This window comes from Sus scrofa, chromosome 2 (genome assembly GCF_000003025.6).
Source record: "Sus scrofa isolate TJ Tabasco breed Duroc chromosome 2, Sscrofa11.1, whole genome shotgun sequence".
Taxonomy (NCBI): domain Eukaryota; kingdom Metazoa; phylum Chordata; class Mammalia; order Artiodactyla; family Suidae; genus Sus; species Sus scrofa.
In genome coordinates, this window is record NC_010444.4 from 125,914,845 (window position 1) to 125,937,826 (window position 22,982).

General features: G+C 41.1%; 1 protein-coding gene across 2 annotated transcripts in view; it reads left to right on the plus strand.

The window, feature by feature from the left end:
• The window catches only part of SNCAIP (synuclein alpha interacting protein), a gene marked incomplete at its 3' end in the record, with an annotated part of 67,700 nt that overhangs the window by 25,680 nt on the left and 19,038 nt on the right, over window positions 1-22,982 (plus strand). Inside the window, 6 exon segments of one of the 2 annotated variants that reach the window (NM_001105053.1) lie at window positions 10,443-11,226; window positions 11,229-11,233; window positions 11,236-11,241; window positions 11,244-11,311; window positions 12,963-13,142; window positions 18,721-18,834. Coding sequence (NP_001098523.1) covers window positions 10,443-11,226; window positions 11,229-11,233; window positions 11,236-11,241; window positions 11,244-11,311; window positions 12,963-13,142; window positions 18,721-18,834 — 1,157 coding nt within the window. 2 annotated transcript variants of the gene reach the window in all.

Genomic DNA, 22,982 nt, shown 5'->3' on the forward strand with positions numbered 1-22,982 from the left:
GTGTTCTGCCAATTTTCTACTGTACAGCAAGGTGACCCAGTCACACATACATGTATACATTCTTTTTTCTCCCATTATCATGCTCCATCACAAGTGACTAGGTATACTTCCCAGTGCTATACAGCAGGATCTCATTGCTTATCCATTCCAAAGGCGATAGTTTGCACCTATTAACCCCAAATTCCCAGTCCATCCCACTCCCTCCCTCTCCCCCTTGGCAACCACAAGTCTGTTCTCCATGTCCATGATTTTCTTTTCTTTGGAGAGGTTCATTTGCACCATATATTAGATTCCAGATGTAAGTGATATCATGTGGTATTTGTCTTTCTCTTTCTGACTGACTTCACTTAGTATGAGAGTCTCTAGTTCCATCCATGTTGCTGCAAATGGTATTGTTCTTTTTTATGGCTGAGTAGTATTCCATTGTGTATATATACCACATCTTAATCCATTCACCTGTAGCTGGACATTTAGGTTGTTTCCATGTCTTGGCTATTGTGAATAGTGCTGCAGTGCACATACGGGTGCATGTGTCTTCTTCAAGGAAAGGTTTGTTGGGATATATGCCCAAGAGTGGGATTGCTAGGTCATATGGTAGTTCTATATATGGCTTTATTATACCACCTCTCTCCTCATTTTTCTCCTACAATCTGACATCTGTTTAGTCTCCTTTACATCTCCTCCTCTTTCTCTGCTTGACCTTTATATATCCAAGTGGGATGGAAGTATTCAGTAGGATGCTCTCTCCTCTTAGTCTCCAAGTTTCTCTCTCTGGATTGATAGCTCATCCATTTTTTTTCTCTTTCTCTCCATTTTTTTTTTTGTCCTTACCCACAGCATATGGAAGTTCCTGGGCCAGGGATCAAACCTGTGCCTCAGCAGCAAGCAAAGCTGCTGCAGTGACAACACTGGATCCTTAACCCACTGAGCCACAAGGGAACTCCCTTTTTTCTCCAATCTCTCTTCCATTGTCATGGCTTCAAATGCCCCCTAGTTCCTGCTGGTCACCTCAGTGCTCTGGCCTCCTAATCAGTGACCCACTCTGCATCACATGTCATGGGATTCTAAGGAGGAATGCTTGAATCCCCATCGCAACCTGTTCCAACTCAGACTCCCCCTCAGCAGTCAGCGCTCAATTTGCTAAAACATCCAGGATTCTCCCTCTCCCTCAACTCCAGATCTTTCAGCAGGTCTTGAGTCTTCTGTGCTCTAAGGCTATCCCCATCTGTCCATTTTTTTCCATCTTAGAAGCCCCCAGCTGAGCCAGGCCACCCTTATGTTTCATCTGGGTTAACAACCATGAACTAGTCTCTTTTTTTCACCGTAGGTCCTTGCCATCCCATATTTATCACAGAGTAGGCACAAGGATGTATTTTTAATGTAAAACTGATCGTTTCATTCTGTGTGAACTGCACTTGCCTAAGAACACCCCATTTCACTTAAGATATGAACCAAACTCTTTTTTGTTGCCAAAAAATACCTAAAGTGAGTTGGCCGCTGGCAGCCTCTTCCAACTTTATCTTTGATCTCCTTCACCCGGGCTCACTGTACTCTAGATATAAGAACCATGGAACCTGCCAGATTCTCTCCTATGTTAGGCATTTGAGAATGGGCTTTTTTCTAGCCAGATCTTTACAAAATCATCTTTTCTCTTGTATTTCCCACCAGATCCTCACATAATTGTTGTCTTCTCATCCTCAGATCTTGGCTTCAACATCTTGGCTTCTCAGCTCTTCTCTGTTCCAATACCCAACTTGTTTCCATCAAAGTGCTTTGCATTTTGTAATTTCTCATTCATCTGTGTACTTGCTTGGCTGTCTGCTTGCCCCATGAGGACAGTGATTATGTCTGCTTCATTCCTCTCTGCACCCCTGTAACCATGTGCACAGAGAACATTCAGCAGATGTTTGTGGAGTGAATGGACCCTGTAAGAGTCTTTGAGCATCCTTCCACTTACCTTAGCACTTCTGAACAAGCTGTAATATATTCCTGTATCTCTTGCTTACATTGGATAGAAATTGCCACCTTTAACCAGGATGAGGAATTGGCAGCTGAAGTCAAATTCCCAGTGAGAAGAAGACTGTAAACCTAGGCTAATGCCACTAAAGATAAACAAAGTAGGGAAATTCTTCCACTCAAATATTTTTAAGAAAGGTTGTTATTAAAAACCACTTGTTGCTTCACAGTCAGTGGTTGCCAAAATCTAGGCAGAGGGTTCAGTTTGGAATTTAAGTTAAAATGAATCTAAAATGAGTACAACCAGGTTTTACTACTGGTTTCTGGATTCCATTGCCTACATGTGACTCAAATAGAGAAAATGTGAATTGCATGTTTAGGGAATAATTTTAATTTTGATAAGCCAGTTCTGCAGTGTTATGAAAAGAAAGTTGGAGTCAAGGGACCTTGGCCCTAATTGAGCAGTCAGTATAGAATGTAATTTTCCACATAACACTTAAAATTCCCTGAGTGAGTTCTGCTTTATTTTCAAGTGAGAATACATAAGCACCACACTTCCATTCTCTAGAGTTGCTGTGCAAACATCTGGTAACATCGTACACTTGCTTAGAGTCAGAAACATAGGAAGTTTTGTACAAATATATTGTATTAGCTATTTTATTTTCTTTTTTGCCACACCCACAGCATGTGGAAGTTCTTGGGCCAGTGACAATGCTGGATCCTTAACCACCAGGCCATCAGGGAGCTCCCTGTATTAGATTTTGGAGTGTTAGATGGAGAACATTTTAGGAAAACTCTACTTAAGAAATAGCATTTGGAAGAACTTTTAAAATATATGTAAATCTTTTTTTTGCATTGTTTATAACAGTGCCTATGAAGCATGTAGTAAACTGCAGTCAAAAATGAGGCAGCATGGCTCTCTCAGGCTTTGTCCTAAAGGAGCCTCTGTCTGCACTTGACCTGTACCTGCCCTCTTCTCTCTGCAGAACTCCAGGCAGGCAGGGGCTTGGGTGGGCACATCCATGGGCTGTATTCTAGTTCTTCTTTCCATTTCTTGTCCCCTCCAGACCTTGAAGTCCGTCCCTCTCCACATGGGATCAGATTTCACAGATTCACCCCTTCATTTCTCAGAAGATAGAATTCATGTAGCATTTAGCAAAAAATAAAAAATTAATTAAAAAAAAATAGGACACTCTTATACCCTAAAGACATATGCCCTTTTAGTCTAAAGCTGTATTCCTAATGTGGATATGTAGCTCCCTATTTAGAAGTAAAATAAACAGGCGTTTTGGGAACCATTGGCTGGAGATGGGGAGTAGAGGGTAGAGGATAGGGATTTTCAATCCCTGCCCCTCCCCCGTCTGCCTCCTGTCCCTGACCAAGGACCAAGTGTCTTGGTGTTCCCTGCCCTTGACAGTAGATCAGCACTGTAAAAGATCGCCACCTTCAGTTAAAACTGGTAAGTGTGTTTCTTTCCAGAAACTGCTGGAAAAAGAGCTTGCTAACACTTTTCAGAAACCACGCTGAACAGACACTCCCCTTTTTTCCTGACTTCTCTGCTTGATGAGTCTTTGCACCATCCCTGATTTGTCTCTCTCTCTCTACAGTTCAGCACTGAGAGAGAGAGAAAGAAAGGAAGCTTGGTAAAGAGGCCTGGAGTGGATGCAAGACTTAATCCACTCAAGAGGTTTTGCTGATGTTGGAGTGAAGGACAGCATGCTTTTTAGATGAAAGAATAACTCTGACACCACATGCTTTCTTCAGAATCACCCATTGCTCGTCTCTGGGAGCCCTGCTTTTGAAGCCCAAGGGTTTAAAGGTGTCAGAACCTCGAGTCTGATTTCATGATAGAACATGCCTCTTTGGTGGAGAAGTATCTTTTCTATCCACAGTAGTAAGGGCCTTTGAGTATATCTGTGAGTTATTAGAGAACAAAGAAATGGGTGCAGATGGGCCACCGAGTGGCATGAGCAGGTCTTGACATATCTGGGCAGGGCTGGAAATAATGAAACAACAATCTGACACATTCTACACCTGCTTGATATCAGTGGTCAACAAGTTTAGAACCAAATCAATGAATCTTTTCCAATAGTACTTTAGCATCTCTGTGTGGACAAATCAGTGGTTAAAATTTTTATAAGAAAGTCCTCTGGACTTGCCCTTTAGCCTCCCAACACTCTCAATAAAGGATTTGTGACAGCAGTGAACGGGATGAGAAAACTCCATGGGAACGTTCCAGAAACACACATTCCTCCCACCCACTGGTTCTTCCTGACATCATGGTGGACACAGTTCTCCAAGTCAGAGCTAACTCAATCCTCTTTTGTGGATCGGGCTACAATTTAATCTCCGAGGATGGTACAGAAGAGCACCCAGCACACAGTCTTCACTCAGACTCCATTGCCTTCTTCCTGTTGTCATGAGAAGGTCGAGGTCACCTGTCCCCACTACTTAGAGCCCAAGGTGTTTTGTAATAAGAGTGCCCACCATGGATTTCATTTATGCTAAATTAAGGAAACTCTTGACCCTAGCGTTGACCCTCCTGATCTGTCATGATATCCCTTCCTTAGGTGCAAAAATGGAAGGAAATGGAGTCTCAGAGAACTTGGAAGGCATGCCATTGAAGGTATCTCAGATGCCAGTAGCTCTGGATTTGTAGTGTTATCTACATTTTGGGACAACTATAACTAAAGCTGACCATTTTGTTTCTCAGGAAAAATAGTATTCTTTAACTTTTAGCAATAAACAGAAGGGGAAAACGCTATTTTATACTAGACTCACCCCTTTTCTTTCTCTTCATGATGTCCAAAGCTAATCTTCTAATATGGACACTTAACTCCATATTTAGAAGTAAAATAAATAGCCACTTTAGAAGCCAAGCACTGACGTTCAGTCTTGAAAATTGGATCCACCGTTGCAATAGCAAACTGTCCATTATCTTCCTAAGAAAATACTAATTTATCAGTCCCAGGAGCCAAAAAGTTGTTCTGTGTCAGCAATCAGCTTAGCCTCATAATTATAAATTTGTGAGGATCTGTTGAAAGACATGGATCTAGGAGAATTATAGTGTTTCATAGTGAGTCACTCAGAATAAAGAGCCCTGTTATTTGTAGACATTCCATACAGTCATAGAAATTTAGAGGTGGGTCAGGTCTGAGCAATCATGTGTCTTACCCCTTTATTCAGCTTCTCTCAGATGAAGAAGCTGAGGTCTAGAAATACTTTAATATGCAGCACATCTTTAATAGCTCTACCAACACTGTCTTTGAAATATTCAACACACTTAGTGTGTCCAGAATGTGGCCAGAGTGACTCATTGTGACAGTATGACAAAACTCATATTTATTTAATATTCTTTGCATCTTCAGTCTAGCGTCTTCCTTCTTTCTCTCCTCCCTTCATTCATTCATTCATTAAAGGATTTAGCCCTTGAACCCCTACATCTGGGAGATGCCGTGCTAGACAGAGCATTGGTTATAAACACGAGGAGGTTCACAAGCAGTCTTTGCTCTTGAGAGCCCCTCAAGAGAGAAGGTGAGGCAGATGCATGAGTGAATTGTTGAAACACTAATAAATCGTTGACTGACTCTAGGTACAGGGAAGTGTACTTCAGGGCACTGGCAAGCAATGAGCAACAATTCCCAGGGAAAGTCAGAGGAAATGTACCAAGAAGGTAACACCTGAGGGGAATCTTGTCAGATGAACCTACATCTCAGACAGAGAAGGTAGCAAAAAGCATTGTAGAAGAGGGCAAACTCGCCCAATGGCAAGAAGTAGCAAGGGAGGACATGGGGTATCCAGAAAGGGTGAGTTGAGTGCTGGCAGGGAGGGAAAAATTAGTGCCATGGGAATGATGGGCACTGAGATGAGAAGATAAATTAGAAAATAAAATACCCACTACCGACCAGGCTGAAGAATTTAGTTACTATCCTGAAAGTTAGGGTTTCCCAAATCTTCATTGTTTAAGTGTCATTTCCACAACTTGGATTACATGCAAAGTCTTCCTCTGTCATTTTTGTTTTACCTGTGAAACACTGTACTCTTATTTTTGACCTCTTTTTCTAAAATTGCTTACTTTTAACCATACATTTTTTTAAAACATTTGTCAGTGTCATAAGTAGAAAATCAATATCACTTGCAATAAATTCGACCTCATTAAAATGAATGTGGTGAAAATAAAGCATTTCTGTTAGCTCTTTGCTTATCAAAGTCTCTGAGCCGAAGGCCCACAGTCTTACTATTCTGAAGGGAGTTTGTAAGTTCTGGAGAGGGATAAAGTCATTGAGAATCCTTAAATTAAGAAGAAGAAAGAGTTGAATGGTGAATATCTTACTTACTCTCTGAGCCATCTGAGGTACTGCAAGGGCATATATCCCATATATTGCTGGGGGGGGGTGGCGCGGAGGTGGTGTTTTAGGTGGTACAGGGCCACCTGAAGTTTTTGAGCCAAGAAGTGACAAAATCAGACTTACACCTGTAGAGGGTGTTCCTCAGGATTGAAAAGGGAGACCAAAGAAGTAGATGGAACCCTGCAGAGGCTGTGGGAGGATCCCAGTGTGATCTAGTCAGTGTAGTAAGAAGAAAAAAGGAACCAAACTTGAGAGGGATTTGGGATCAGGTCCCAGTAGGACTTGCTGCCTAACAGGTGAGGGGCAGGGGTCAAAAAAAGAGAAGGGTCAGCAATGCCTTAAAGATGGATTACTTGGGAGCCTGCATACATGGTCGTGTGATCCAGGCCAGGAGGAGTACATTGAAGAGAGACAGTGGAGTGTGCGTGTGTGCGCGTGCGTGTGCGTGTGCGTGTGTGTGTGTGTGTGTGTGTGGGAAGTGAAGGGGGAAGGGAGGAAGCAAGCAAGGATGGAGAATGATAAGGCTCGTAGTTCAGAACATGCTACTTTGTTAACCCAGACTTGGACATCCTGGCTCACGTTAGATCCTTACTGAATAAATGGTGACCTGTGGATGGTCAACACACAGGGGGAAATATCCTGCTGAAGATCAGAGACATTCCAAATACCGGTTAGATTGGAAGAAGTAATTTTGCCTTATAAATCATCAGCCTCAGGTACATTTCCATTTACCTACTGACCATTTAGAAAACCTGTGCCATAATCAGGTAGATAAGCTTAAGGTATATTGGACATATTTACTTATATAAGAGGTTAAAAATGAATCCACGCAACCAAAAAGTCACTGAGAACCTATTTATGTAAAGCAGTTTGCTGGGTGCTTTGAGGGACAGTGAGAGAAATTAGACAGAGACTGTTCTTACAGAGCTTGTAAAGATCTCATAAGGTAACATAAATTTTTCAGGGATTTAAAGTTCAGCAGGTGAAGTATTTATTCGTGATTTCCAGGAAACAAATTTGTCCTGAAAATCTTCCTCATAATCGTGGTTAGTCTGATCTTTGTTTCATGCATTAGAAGAAATGTATTATGGTGTCAGGGTAGAACAGCAGTATCAGTAGAATTTTGAATAGACTGATGGAATTGAAGGTGAAAATCCTGCCGGTCATTAAGAGCCTGTGCTTAAAATACCCATTTTTTTCCAGCTTAGGAGAAATAAACTAATTGAGTTTTGTCTTTTGCGTGTGTGTGTGTGTGTGTGTGTGTGTGTGTGTGTGTGTGTAAAATTGTCCTTTTTCTCAGACAAGTATATGACATAGTAATAAATTGGAGCATTCTCCTGAAAACTGTTATCTAATCCATTTTTCATAACTGGGATTTTTCCTGGGAGTCAAGACAGGGACTAGAAAACACAGATTTTACTCTCAGCCTAAAAAGGAGTCATAGGTTTGAACAAGGACAACAAGCCTAATATTGATGCCCATTCTTCAGTTTCTAGGCTCTTCTGTGAAAAGAAGTGTTTTCATAAGACTCAGACAGAACTCATTTCCATGGAGCATTCTTAATGGCTCCTGTCAGAACAAAACAGCTGGGAAACATATGGTATCCATTCCCCTGTATCACTTGGAAAAAATTTCACATGTAAATAAAGCCAACATAAAAGAGTAGCCCTTTGAACCCCCGACCTTGTACGATACATAAATACATTGGTACAATGATCTTGTTGTATTGGCCCACTAAGTTATGTGGCTTTAAAATTTTTTATTACATCCTGAGATGCACATTATCAGGAAGCTCCAAAAAATGAAGAAAACTGACGAAATATTAGCAAACCCTATACCTAATAATGAGTATGTATCTCAGAAATGTGAAGGAATATATATGTATGTTTCCTACTATATTGTAAGTTTTTCAGAAAATTGATGGGTAAAATTAAAGGCATATTTACATATCATAAACTCTATGTTCACTATGTCTCTGCTGTTTTAAATAAGTAAGTAACCATATGTTCTTGAAAGGAAGAAAGGCTTGGCAAAAATTTCTGGCAGGCATTATTTTTTTTAGCTTTACATTTGGATGGGGGAGGGGGAGGGCATATAAAGGATAGAAACATTTTCAAATTTATAACAGACCAAGTGGAATTAGTCTTTGCCTTTGCATATTTACATTTTGTAAATAACTAGAAAATCCCACTCTCATTGGTGATTATCACTCCTCTGAGTTTATTAACAGGAACTTTGTCCCCTGTGAAATTAAGCTATAAATCCCTGAGAAGGATGCACTTTGGGTATTGAAAAGGAGATTTAAGGCGCTGGAGAAAGTGAGATTCAAATTCAAGCATTTGTTAATTGTCTGCTCTATGCCAAGTACTGTGTACAGCTAAGAACCAGAGCCAGTAAGAGTCAAGGGAAGGAGCAGCTTAAGAGCATCCAGGTATCTTTCTTCCCTTCTGGAACATTCTCTGTTAATACCTATTCCCTATTGGACAGAATCCAGTATTCTCTCAGATTCCTCAAAGTCCTCACAAAAGGACCACTTAGGGCAGACCTTTGAAACAAAAAGCAAAATTAGGCTCCCCTTTGGGGCAAGAACTCACCCACCAACAGGGATATAGTGTTCTGGTTGGGAACACTCACTCTCACCTCCTTACTTTGGTTTCAGAACTGATCCGAATCCTTTTAAAATACATCCCAGTAGGAAGAGGAATGGCCAAGGTTCTCAATTCGAGGAACTTTTAATAATCTGTGTGCTACTTTCACCCCAAGAATCAGAGGTAGCAAGATCCTGTTGCCGAAGTCACAAACCTGATTACAGCCCCATCTCAGGTTCTTTACTTTTCGGCAAAGAACAGACACATACACAGGCTTTGGGGCTAAATACTTTCCACCTGCTGTTGTTCCAGAAGAGGCGAGATAGATGGGAGATCCCCAGCTGGAGGGCATGTCCTGAAACCTCACCCCTTTGAGGGGGGATGGTGTAAACTAAGTGGAAAGGGAGTAGGACTCCATAAATCAGTGGCCTGCAAGTTACCCAGGGTGCTGGGTCATGTGTCTGGCCAGGGGAGTGTCCCACAGAGCAAGCGGTACCATTAGGGCTGAGGGAGAAGGCCGTGGCCCCGTCAGGCTGCACCGAGATTAGCCAGGGGCAGCGGGTCCTAGGAGGCTAGCTGGAGAGGAGGTGGTACTTATCCTTCACCTCTGGATGTGTTGCTGTTTCACGTCACGCTTCATCTCAACCAGACACTGACTCAAAGGCAGACTATACAGTCTTTATCTGAGCTTTGTCCAGAAATGAGAAGAAAAAAAAAAAAAAAAGCTAGTCTGCCCACTTCACCTTCCCTTTGCAACTTCCTTCTCCTCCTGTTCGTTTCCAGCTTTCCTAACGAGGGAGGGCAGCACTGAAGCTTGAAGAGCATGTTCTGTTGTGAAGTGTTAGTCCATTAGGTCACAGTGTCCTCTGCCAGAAAGCACCGTGGAAGGCCTGTGCTGGATGGGTTGAATGGGACACTCAGTCTGGGGTAGGATGGGCTCAGCTAGGGCTTATCTCCCATGGTCCAGTCAGTCCTGACCACTTCATTCCTTGCTTTTATTTCCCTAGTCCACTGAACAAGTCACCTAGGGAATCACCCGATAGGTCTCAGTTTAAGTTTGCCCAATATTAAGCAATTGACCCCTTCTTCCTATGAGACGTCTTAAGCTTTAAGGGGGTACATATGTGCACACGTGCGTGTGCCTCTCTTCTCTCCCTGCATTAGTTTGGAAGTTCATTTAACACAGAGGATCCTGTCCTCCAGTTGTGCTTCTCAGGGAGGTGACAAGTATCAAAATACTGTCGGGGAACTGCAGCCATCGGGGGAGTAAGCCTGAGTGTCTAGGTTTGTTTTCTTTCACCATCTGCTTTCACTAGGATTACTCTTGGAATTAATTTTGAGCCAATACGTGACAACTTTCTTTTATCATTCATTGTGTTTCAATGGTAAGTATGAACTGTTCGTTTTATAGTATACATTCTCTCTTAACTTGTCCCCTTATAGCCAGGCTTCCTTTGAGCATAACTTGAGTGGACCATTGTCTGCCTTCCTGGCCAAGATAATTGTCACCGTTTCAGTTTAATAGTCCCCTCTTTGAATTTTTTTACAGTTTCTAGCTCCAGCTGGAATTGTGGTGTCTCAACTCTTATTACGAACGCGCAAAAGCCCACAGGAATTGCTGATGTGTACAGTAAGTTCCGTCCAGTGAAGCGAGTGTCCCCACTGAAACATCAGCCAGAGACTTTGGAGAACAATGAAAGTGATGACCAGAAGAACCAGAAGGCAGAGTACCAGAAAGGGGGTGATTCGGACCCAGCCCCCCAACCCGAGGAGCTCAGCCCCAGAGATGGAGAGGGCAGCCCTCAAAGTAAGAGCACGGAACCCAGCACCTTGCTGGGTGAACTGGAGCACTACGACCTTGACATGGATGAGATTCTGGATGTGCCTTACATTAAATCCAGTCAACAACTTGCCTCTTTTACCAAGGTGACTTCGGAGAAAAGAATTTTAGGTTTATGCACAACCATCAATGGCCTTTCTGGCAAAGCCTGCTCTGCAGGTAGTGCTGAGAACTCGCCGTCCAACGTGACCCCGTTTTGTGTTCTTTCTCCCGTGAAAAGCCCTTACTTGAGAAAAGCACCCTCTGTCGTCCGTGACCAGCAAAAGCTCTCCACTGAGGAATCCGAGACTTCGCCTCCTCTGGTTAAGTGTAGCTCTGCATATGAGTCTGAAAACCAGAGCAAAGACTTCCTAAACAAGACCTTTAGTGATCCTCAGGGTCACAAAGTTGACAAGGCAACGCCAGACTGCCAGCTCAGGGCCTTCCATCTGCAATCCTCAGCCGCAGAACCCAAACTAGATGAGCAGGTCAGTGGCGTGAACTGGACCGGCTCCCAAGGCCCAGAAGAAAGGAGTGAGTACCTGAAGAAAGTGAAAAGCATTCTGAACATCGTTAAAGAAGGGCAGATATCTCTGCTGGTGAGTATCGTCAGATTCAGTATACATATGGACCATCTGGAGACTCCAGTTTTTTTAGCTCCATTCATTCGCAACAGAATGATGATGCTTTTGCTCCTATCTTTATTTAATCTCTCCTTGTGGCTTTAGCTGGGTGATGTGACTTGTGAGTTTGAAAATTAGAAGTTAGGTGGTGAATACAGGGAAAAAACAAATGGCTAGAGAGGGAGTGTTATTTCACTTGAACTTTGCATGCATTCACCTCAAATAAGGAGACATAGTCTAAAACAAAAACAAAAAGAAAGCCCAGCGCCTTCTTTATTATGAATCCCAATGTCTTTCTTTCTGCATTTCTAAAGGCTCCAGTGCTCTCACTCACTTATGTGTGGGAATGTCAGTTCCTTTCTGATGGGGGACCTGCCGCCTATGTAAATAGAGGGTCTTCTGTTTCATCCTGATCATTATTCAGAAGACCTGGACCAGGATGTTTGAAAACATTTGCAGATAGAAACTTACCCTAGAGCTTGATTGGCCTCTGACCCATGTGGAGTTTTTATTTAGTTCCAGGTCTGCATGTCTAGGGAACAAGAAGAAGCTTTTCCAAAGACTGCAGACACAGAGTAACATGATGTAAGAAAAGTCTGTTCTGCTTATGCTCAGAGAAAACTAAACTGAAATCACACTCCATCTGCCTACATTGTTCTTTTCTGGCTTCCAGACTTGGATCAAACAGTAGTAAGCCTGAGCCGACACTGTGGTATTAATTAAAGTCTCATTCAAGAAAATCATCGCATAGTGGCAGTGTGATTCTACTTAGACTAAAACCAGGCATAGATAAGTACGATGTGCTTGGTCTGTTATCACACATCTTATAAGTACGATGTGCTTGGTCTGTTATCACACATCTTTGCGTTGTGATAGGATGATGTGATTGAACAATGTAACTGAATAAAGTGATTTTTTTTTTTTCTTTTTTTGGTCTCCTGAAAATGTCTTTTCCATTTCCCTTGACTCTTTCCCTCTATTTTCCTTCGGTTCATTCTTTATTTTTGTCTTGCCTGTGCTTTTATGTTTCCCAAATGTAGCACCTCTCAATGAGCTTTATCAATGAGTTCGTATTCAGGGGACTGAATGTCCTTAGAGGTGAGAAAATCAAAGGCCAGGGAGCCTCCAGATGCCCCCAGGAGTTAGTTTGGGGGAGAAAGTATCTGGAGGTACCCATGGGAACACTAGCTGCAGCATTCATCACCACGGTCCTAGGCAAAGCAGAGAGTTAGGACAAGCAGTTCATTCATTCTAAAGCCTACAACAGGGAATAAACCCAGCCTGACCCTCAGGACTCCAGGAGACAGGACAGGGAACCTCCTAGTTGCCCTAAGTGTCATTGCAGTTGTTAGCCAGCTTGGAGCCTCTACAAGCTCGCTGACTCATCTGTCACCTGTCTCACATGAAGATAAGTCACTTGAGCATTCATGTTCTAAAGCACAGTACAACCAAAACTGTCACTGAAGATCATCAGAATTTATTGCAAGTTCTGACTTATTAGATTCCCACAGCTGCCACCAGAGCTTCTAGAAGCTCATCTCTTCTTCCCAGTGCCCAGAGCAAAAACCCCACAGCATCTCATTCTGATTGACTGACTTAATGTTTTCTCATCTTACTGTGTGTACAGCCGCACCTGGCTGCTGACAATCTAGACAAAATCCATGACGAAAACGGAAACAATCTCTTACACGTTGCCGCGTCACAGGGACACGCCGAATGTCTGCAGCACCTCACTTCTTTGATGGGAGAAGATTGCCTCAATGAGCGAAATGCCGACAAGTTGACTCCTGCGGGCCTGGCCATCAAGGTGACTAGGCTGGGGGCTGGGCTCTCCACAGCTAAAAGCTGGGTTTCTATTTTTTAAGATTCCTAGTAAGCTAAAGTGTTGGAATGGAGAGAGAGAGAAGAGTAATCTGTCTAACAAGCAGCACATGAACCCAATGCATTTAAAAGATTAATCATTTCAGTCACTAACTGCTTTGAGATTTTTTTTTTTTTTTTGAGACCATATTCCAATTTAAGGGAAGCTTCACATCAGCTAATGAGGAGAGAGGAAAATGATCTGTTGCCATTCTAAGAACTTTTGTCACTCATGGTGACTGCAATTTAAATTCTTAACTGCACCTGGATCTATGTGAGACTTTCATTTTTTTTCTAATGTGCGTACAGTGAGCAAAATGAATGAGGAAAAGATGCATTTTAGGGGATGTTAGCACTCACGAATATTTCAGATAATAAAGTGGGGTTCTAATGGATTATATCTGAAGTTTAAATGTCTGCAGGATCAGGAGTTGTTTAGAGTATCTGTGCCGAGTTTGAGTTTGGCTCTTGCAGAGCACTGTGTGTTATCTGTCAAAAACTACATAAATTAATGCCGACTGGGATAGAGTTAAAACCTAGAAACTGTGATACAGGAAAACACGGTCTTTTATGACACTGCTGTGAGTGCCTCTGTAAAATATAACAATCACTAGAAGGTAGCTATTAAACTAAAATTACTTTTAAGATCTTTGGCAAATAAATGTAGAATTCAGTCACATTTATTAAGAAGCCGGAAGTGAAGTTTAGGGAAATATAATATGTCTTGTGCTTTTGCATATGTGCTTTGCTTTACATAATAGTTATGTCTTCTAAAAGCTGAATAATCATAATTTTTACCAATGGAATTATACTGAAATTTACTAGGAGAACTTGCTAAAGAAGTCTCCTTGTGAATTCACTAAAGAACATGTTATACTTGAAAAACAAGTAATTTCCTTCCCCAGTGTACCTCTTACATGAGTCTGAATTTTTTATCTTCAGTTTACTTACTATTCAGCTAAATTTTATATATTAAAAACTTGTTTTCTGTTTTTATTTAATTTTGCTCAGTGATTATTAGGTACTGTTTCATGATAGTATAGAAAATAACATTTTTTGATCAAATAAAACATGGTATCTTCAGAGAATATTAATTTTCCTTTAGTTGTGAATGCTATGTTAAATTAAGAGCTGAACGGCAGGCAGCCATCAAGAAGAAAGAGAAATCAAACGTGAAGTCAGAGTTGAGCATAGAGGAATTCAAAATGCATATGAGTTCCCCAGGTACTGTGTCAGGTGCTGGCCATACAGATTTAAATGCGATTATAGTCCCTTTTCTTAAGGAACTGAAGCCTGGTGGATGAGACAGGCAAGTTATCAATAATGCAGGATGGCAAATTCACGAATCTGGTCCCATCTCAGAGTCCTGTGGGAAGGCAGGGATTGGGTTTGGTAATCAGTGGGCATATGTCAGTGATGAGTAAAGTATTTTTGCAAAGCCAGTGATTATTGACGTTTGCCTTGCTCTTTAGTATTTATAAAATAGAGTTTCATTAGTTGGATTTGGAATATATCCTGACTACTTAGTTGGATGCAGACTTTTTTGATAATTTGTACGCCCCAGTGCTTGTTTTGATAGAGTAGGAATCTTCAGAGTAGGAAGGTAACATAAGAAATTTAGTGGTCATTAAGCCGACCCAGGGTAAACTTCTAGGGTATCGATGTTAAGTGTTGATTCCTTCTTAAACTCCTCCAGTCAGCATAGGCTCTCCTTCATACATTCAGCATGCAAACTTAAACAGCATTTTTTTTTTTTTGCTTTAATGATAAATACATATCAAACCCCTAGGACTCAAAAGCTCTTACAGATTTGCAGTCTCAGGCTTTTCATACTTCACTTCTGGACAGTGATCTGAGAAATGGAAGTATTCGTTTGCTCCTTCATTTACTTTAGAATTTTCAAAAGCAGTAAATACAAATATTTTAAACACATGCCACCCTCTTTGGAAATCTGTCCTGATACCTGTCCTGCCTCTGTCCATTCACTGCATTGTGATGGACATTGACGAAATCAAGAGACTCCTAAGGAGTCATCGTTCTTCCATTGTAAGACCTTGTTTTGAACACTAGTGACTAACTAGTAGTGTTTCACCTCATTTAGCACAGTTCTGAGAGCCCTGCTGTCATTAAAGACAAACAAACTTGGTACAGAGGGGCAGAAGTTGTTCGGATAATATGACTTGGCTGACAGGAAACAGAGTCAGAGACTAGGTATCAGATAAAAAGATTACATGAGAAAAGGGGCTCTGAAGTCATACCAAGCCTTAGGAACATCTCTCCCCCACTGTTCACCTCCTTAAGTGGAATATCATAAATTCTGCCAGCTGCATGTAGAATTTATTGAGTGCTTAGTGGGGGACCCAGCACTAGATACTGTGGGAGTTGAAGGCATTATTAAGTGTCCTTTGGGAACAGTTAAGCAAAGTAATTGCAAAGAAGGATTTCTGAAAGGTGAGAGCAGTCTGTTTTCTAAAATGGAGCCACCATAAATTATTTTAAAATATAAACATATTTGGAATGAAATAACCTTAATTCTCTTTTTATGTCTGATTAAAGCCCAAAGACCAAATGCTAGTCTGGTGAGAAAATGACTTCAAGCACATAATCTGCTAATATTCCTTTTTAACATACAAGTGAGTGACCCAAGGCTCAGAAACTTCAGCAGGCAAAAATTTCCCACTGGAATTTAATAACTTTTTTTGTTTTCTTGGTATTTCTAATTATGGCAAGTGATATTGCTTTCAAATTCATAGTGGTGATGTAATATTTCCTTTTGCCTCTCTTGCAGCTTTTTATTTATTTGAATGTTGCTTTCTTGAGTAACTAAACCCAATGCACATCTAACAGAACATTGCACCTAACAACAGCAGAATGTGCACTTTTGTCAAGTGCACATTAAATATTCTCCATGGTAGACCATACGTTAGGTCATAAAGCAGATCTCAGTAAATTATAAGGATTCTAATCATACAAAGTATGTCCTTCAACTATAATAAAATTCAATTAGGCATTAATAACAGGGGAATTTACACAAGTATATGGAATTAACATACTCCAAAATAATCATTGTATCAAAGGAGAAATTACAAGGGAAATTGGAAGATATTTAGAGATGAATGAAAATGAAAAGGCAACATACCACTATTTAAATATGCAACTATAGAAGTGCTTGGGAGAAATTTATAGCTATAAATACCTATGTTTAAAAAAAGATGGAGGAGGAGGAAGATCTCAAATTAATAGCCTCATGTACGTCATGAAACTAGAAAAATTAAAACAAACTTGGAGTTCCCGTCGTGGCGCAGTGGTTAACGAATCCAACTAGGAACCATGAGGTTTCGGGTTCGGTCCCTGGCCTTGCTCAGGGGGTTAAGGATCCGGTGTTGCCATGAGCTGTGGTGTAGGTTGCAGACATGGCTTGGATCCAGCATTGCTGTGGCTCTGGCGTAGGCCGGTGGCTACGGCTCCGATTCGAAACCTAGCCTGGGAACCTCCATATGCCGCGGGAGCGGCCCAAGAAATGGCAAAAAGACAAAAATAAATAAATAAATATATAAAACAAACTAAATTCAAAGCAAGCAGAAGGAAGGAAATTTTAAAATTTTTCAGGGAAAAGTAAATGAAATAGAGACTAGGGAAACAATAGGGAAAATCAACAAAATCACATTTGGTCTCAAAAACGGTTTTTAAAAAATAGTAAACTTTTAGTTAGACTGACCCCCCCCCAAAAGAAGAGAGGGAAGATTCAAATTATCAAAATCAGAAGTATTGCTTCATTTCTGTGTTCCATGTAAATACCCATTTATGTAATTATGAATTATGTAAATTGCAAGGTTCTGAGGGAATGAAGGACGTTGTATCAGTGGGATTTTTTAGTCCTCCTGGAGACACTGTATTCTCCAACTGTGTAGTTTAAGGAAAGTGTGTATTGAACAGCTTATCCACACAACAAAGGAGAGTGGGGTGTAAGGAAAGTGCAGTATATCGGGGTAACAGCCAGAACATAGTTACTAACCCAGAGCCTGAAGGAACAGGGGAAGGACCTGAGATAAAGGGCTGAATAGAACTGGCTAACTTTTGACCTTTGCGTGGTGGCAGGACTCAGCCATTGGCACCCCCATAATGGGGAAACTAGGAACAGAGAGGACCTCAAACTCACCATCTTTTCTTGGTCTCCTGCTACTGCTTTCCATCAGCCAGACCCAGGCAGTATGCAGCTGGCAAGGGAACCAAGCCATATAGATCAGCCTCCCCAGGGCAGCAAGGAGGGCAGAGACTAGAGGAGATAGATCTGAATGGGGCACCTAGAAGCTATTCAGCACCTACCTGATCCTGCTGGATGCCCCAGGCAGAGAGAAGACTTTGCACATGAATAGTTAGAAGGTGACTACTTGAAATTCCATTATCCAAATAGGAGTAAGTGTCTCATTTTTAGAAAAGGCCTCCCTCCCTGACTCCATGCCTACGGTAGTTTTTATCTCCTGCGCTAAGGTCCCACACTGTGCAAACCAAGAAAGCAGCTGCACTTCTCATTTTTCCTACAGAGTTACTGCGAGGATCTAATAGCATAAGGTAACAGGTATTGTGTCAGCACCCAGTAAGCTGGCATGCTTTGCCTCATTTGCTCTTTATAGTAACTCTGTGCAGTGGCTGCTACTAACCCCTGCTATTTCGCAGATGAGAGAATTTGAGTATCAGAGAGGTGAAGTAACTTGTTCAAGGTTCAAGGTAACTAAGTGGTAAATTAAGGATTTAAGTCCATTCCAAATTCTGGGTCTTAATCACCCGATTATATGCGTCCCTGCTGCCTTCCTGATCTGCAGGGTGTGGGATGTGAGTACAGGAGAAAAGTTGGGGAGGCTTCGGTGAAAGTAGCATTTGAGCCAACTTCTCAAGGGAAAAAGCCTATGCTAAGAGTTAATGGATGAACAAAGTGTGGTGTATTCATGCGATGGAATACTTCTTAGCAATTAAAAAGTACAAACTCTTTCCAAACAGTACCTTGGAAAAATTGAAATCTCTGAAAAATTACACTGGGTGAAAAAAAGCCAGTTGCCAAAGAGTGCATACTCTGTTCTATTACTGTGGGAATCATAGTGATACCTGGGCAAAGGTGAGGAGGGGGTGAGAGCAAAGGGACACGAGAAATGTTGGGGGAGCATGCTCTGTATCTTGATTGGAGTTGTAATTACAAGAGAGTGTATCTTTGTCAAAATTCACCAGAATGTCTTTTTAAAAGAGTACATTTTATAGTGGGCAAGTTATACCTCAATAGATTGATTTTAAAGTAACTGATAAAATTCTGAAAATGTATTTCAGTAAAAATGTTGTGGTTGATTTAGAGTTGAAACTTTTGATCAGAAATAGAATAGGCAATACACATATATTGTAAATGAATTAGGCTAGATATAAATGCTGAAATCCACGTGATTTCTTTCTTTGGTAAAGTTTTCACCTGTGTGATGTTTTTTAAACCTGAATTACTTTAAATTTCTTTCTTTCCTTGTGTTTTCTTTTTAATCTAGAATGGTCAGTTAGAGTGTGTTCGCTGGATGGTGAGTGAAACAGAAGCCATTGCTGAATTGAGTTGTTCTAAGGATTTTCCAAGCCTTATTCATTATGCAGGTTGCTTCGGCCAGGTATGAAGAAATTTTTAACTATCTTTTTGTGTGCTGTGTTAGCTACTTCTTTTTAAATTTTTAGTTCATCGGAATCCAAACCTAAGAAATCATCAAAGATGTATTCAAAGATTTATTAGCGATGATATTCATTGTAGCAGTTTTATATGAAGAAATGTTTTAAACAACCTAAATATCCCATGATAGGATAGTCGATAAATAATGAAGCAACATCCATATGATGGAATTATTTGGGGGGGGGTCTTTTTTTGTCTTTTTTTTTTTTTTTTTTTTTTAGGGCTGTACCCATGGCACGGCATATGGAGAGTCCCAGGCTAGGGGTCTTATCAGAGCTATAGCTGCTGGCCTACACCACAGCCACAACAACGCCAGATCTGAGCCATATCTGTGACCTACACAATAGCTCACGGCAACACCCAATCCTTAACCCACTGAGCAAGGCCAGCGATCGAACCTGCAACCTCATGGTTCCTAGTCGGATTCGTTTCTGCTGCACCACGATGGGAACTCCCATATGATGGAATTTTACAGAACAATATTCATTACATTATATTGAATTAAAATGTATGATACAAAACTGTTCCTGTAAGCTGGTATCAACTTTGAATTTTGGAGAGAGAGAGAAATAGATAATAATACTGGAAAAAACTATGTCACAGCAGGTTTGTAGTAGTTATCACTCAGGGTGGAGTTAAAGGTGTCTTTTTTTTAACTTTTTTTTTTCATTTTTGGCCGCCCTGAGCAATATGGAGTTCCCAGGCCAGTGATCAGATACAAGCCACAGTTGCCACCTATGCCACAGCTGTGGCAACTCTGGGTCTTTTAACCTATTGTGCTGGGCTGGGAATCAAATATGTACCCTGGTGCTGCCAAGATGCCACAGATCCTGTTGTGCCATAGTGGGAATTTCACAGTGGCTTTTATTTTCTCTTTTGTATTTTTCACATCTTTCCAAATCTTCTACAATAAACAAATTTAACTTTTGCCAAAAGGAAAAGTGACAGATTTTCTTGAACTCAAAATTAAGAAGAAAATCTTTGGGAGTTCCCATTGTGGCTCAGTGGTAATGAACCTGGCTAGTATCCGTGAGGATGTGGTTTTGATCCCTGGCCTCACTCCGTGGGTTGGGGATCTGGTGTGGCCTGAGCTTTGGTGCAGGTCGCAGATGTGGCTTGGATCCTGCATTGCGGTGGCTGGGGCATAAGCCAGCGGCTACAGCTCCAATTCGACCCCTAGCCTGGGAATTTCCATATGCTGAAGTTGCGGCCCTAAAATGCCGAAAAAGAAAAAGAAAATCTTTAGTAAGACATTAAGCAAGAACATCTCCGTCCATTAAAGATACGCGGCATGCTAATTCAGTGAGTCTCAGTTACAACCAAAGTCTGCATTAGGAAATCCCACTGTGAGTTCCTGACGTAGACAAATCGCAATCCAGTGTATGGAGTAAAAAAATCATTACTAACTCAAATTCCTTTGAGAAGGATGGGTATACATTATCTTTTTCTAAAAAAAAATCGGAACCACAAAACACCAATCTCAGTCTTAAAAAAAAAAAATAAAGTCAGCCCTGTATTAAAATAGATTTAATCACATTTGTTTGTGGCAAAGAAAATTGCTTCTCATGCATATAACTGTATCCCTTTGGCCTCATAAACTTTCCCAGTGGCAGTAAATTGTGGTATTGTCAACAGGAGATTATGCTTTTTCAAGCATGACAATCTCAAATTGTAAAAATAGACTTGTAGAATATTACCACAGCCTTTTTTTAGTGGAAGTCATGTTAGGTGATTGTTTATTTTCTGCTATGGTAACTTCGATTAATATATATATTTTATATATATATGTATACGTGTGCCTACACACACACACATATAAGTATAATGTTTCCTATATGTACCAAGCACCATGCCATTGACTTTTGTGTACATTATCTGACTTATTCCTTAAAACAACCTTTTTGGATCATGTTTTTATCCCCACTCTATAGATGAGACTGAAGAGAGAATTGTACGAGGCTAGAGTGTAGCCTCTGACTTATAAGAGCAAAGGCTAGATTTCAACTGAGTCCTCTGACTGTGGGGCCAGAATGTTTTGTCTCCCATCTGTGTAGACAATTTGTGTAGCTTGTTTACAGTGGCACTGATAGAGCTGTAGAAGTCTTTTTTACAACTTCACAATACATTGTGAGAGTTAGGGGTGTCTTAACACAGCTCATTGTATGAAACTTATGGAAAGAAGAAAGGAGCAGGAAGCGCATCTAAAATTTGCAAAATCCTCTGCCTTGAAAGCATCACTTCATTTTCTTTGTGTATTGCACTTATGACCCCCAGCCATGGTGTCCTACAAACAACCTTAAGAACTAATAAGCATTTGGCTTAAGATGTCCCCTCCTTTTTCTTTTTTTCTTAGACTGGCAAAGGGGAGAGTAGTATTTTCAAATGACCGGAAGAATCATAAAGAAAAATAGTCTGCATAAGTCATTCTCACTATGAAAGAAAATTTTATTTATTCTCAAATCGTCTGAATAATTGTTTCAAATCCCTGATTTCCCTTGCTTATGTAAAGCTAAGGAGGAATTTCAGATATCGGTGGAACGGCTGCCTACACTTTTGCAAGAGCCTGGCAAAGAAAAGGAGGAAAGGATTGCATTGCTGTTCTGAGACTTTAAGTCAATAATTGGGTATCCGGCCTTCTTTGTCCTGGGAAATGTTCCTTATATGTGCCAGTTTCTCTATTCAACTCTCACAGCAGGCTTCTCATAATTTTGAAACTGTTGGGACAAAACAAAAGAAAGTGCCCTTTCTGGGACTAGTTGGGTGATGGTGTAGCTTACTTGGCTGGACTAGAGGAAAATATGGAAACAAATGACCTATGTGAAGAGCCGTGTCAAACACTTGCTTCATGGTAGTATCAGTCTTCAGATTGTTATTGCAAGCTGATAAGCATTTTTAATGACCTAAAGTATGGCTTTGAGCAGGGCACTCCAGCAGGGCCTTCAGAAGAGCCTTCTTACCCAAGTGGAAAATGTAGAAACCCATTAGGACTGCAAATTCTGCCCAGCCATCCTACATCCGCTGCCGCCACTTATGTAACAGATAACCTGTGGAGATGCTGAACTTGGAACCATTACAAGGCTAATATTTTCACAAGGAAGACTGTTATTGAACAGTTTTCTAATGGATTCAGCACATGCAAGTTTTTCTTCATCAAGCAAGCACTTGAGTGCGTTCTGGTTTTGTTTCTTCAGTAAATACCTTTGAAAAGGATAGCACAGAGGAAAATTCTTCTCTTCGTTTATTTTAGTTGCCCTCTGCCCCGCCTATAGATTCCTAAAGAATGGGCTCCATTTGCCTCCCAATTTGTGTCCTTTTTCTTGTAAAAATTACCTTTAAAGACTCCAGAAGGTCAGGGCGGCCCACAATTTTTAGTGGCCTCCTGGAGTGATAGATCTTTGGGTGATAGGAATTGATTTTCCACCTCTTGACACATGAAGTCTCGGAGGGTGCAATTATTTCATTGCCTGTTTGGACCTAGCGGAACTAGCCACAGGAAGCATGAAGGTTACTGAGGGATGCTTGGGTACAGACAGAGGTGTCCTCTGATAGGCCTGCTTTGCTCTCTCTTGAGAGAGATGTTACTGGCGAAACAGTTGAGACAGAAGCGTCTCAAATCAAAGCTGCTGGCTGTGTAACTGGGGCTGTTTTATTTGAATCCGAATGTTCAGATGATCTGGTCCAGGGTCTCAGCAAAGCTCTCATCCCTCAGGTGTTGGGGGGCCCCAGCCTGTTTTGCCTTGGTCACTGGTTCATTGGGCTCTCTGTCACTTTCAACAGGGAGTTTCCCATTTTGTTTTGGAATCTTTCATGGGATTCTCCTACAGAAACAACAGACATCATAGCCTTGAGCATTTTCCAAGAAAAATCACATTTGCCTCCACTGTGTTCATTCTCTATTTTTAATGTTTGCCCTGCTAATACAGGTCAAAAAAAAAAAAAAAGAAAGAAAGAAAGAAAGAAAGAAAAAGGCTACTTTTTCAAAAAAGGAAAGGCTCAGCAGTTCCTACGAATGGTCATGAACAGTGACAGGCATGTGGGTAAGGGGGTTGCTTCCACAAGCTCTGTGTTAGTGTTTTTCTACAGTGTAAAACA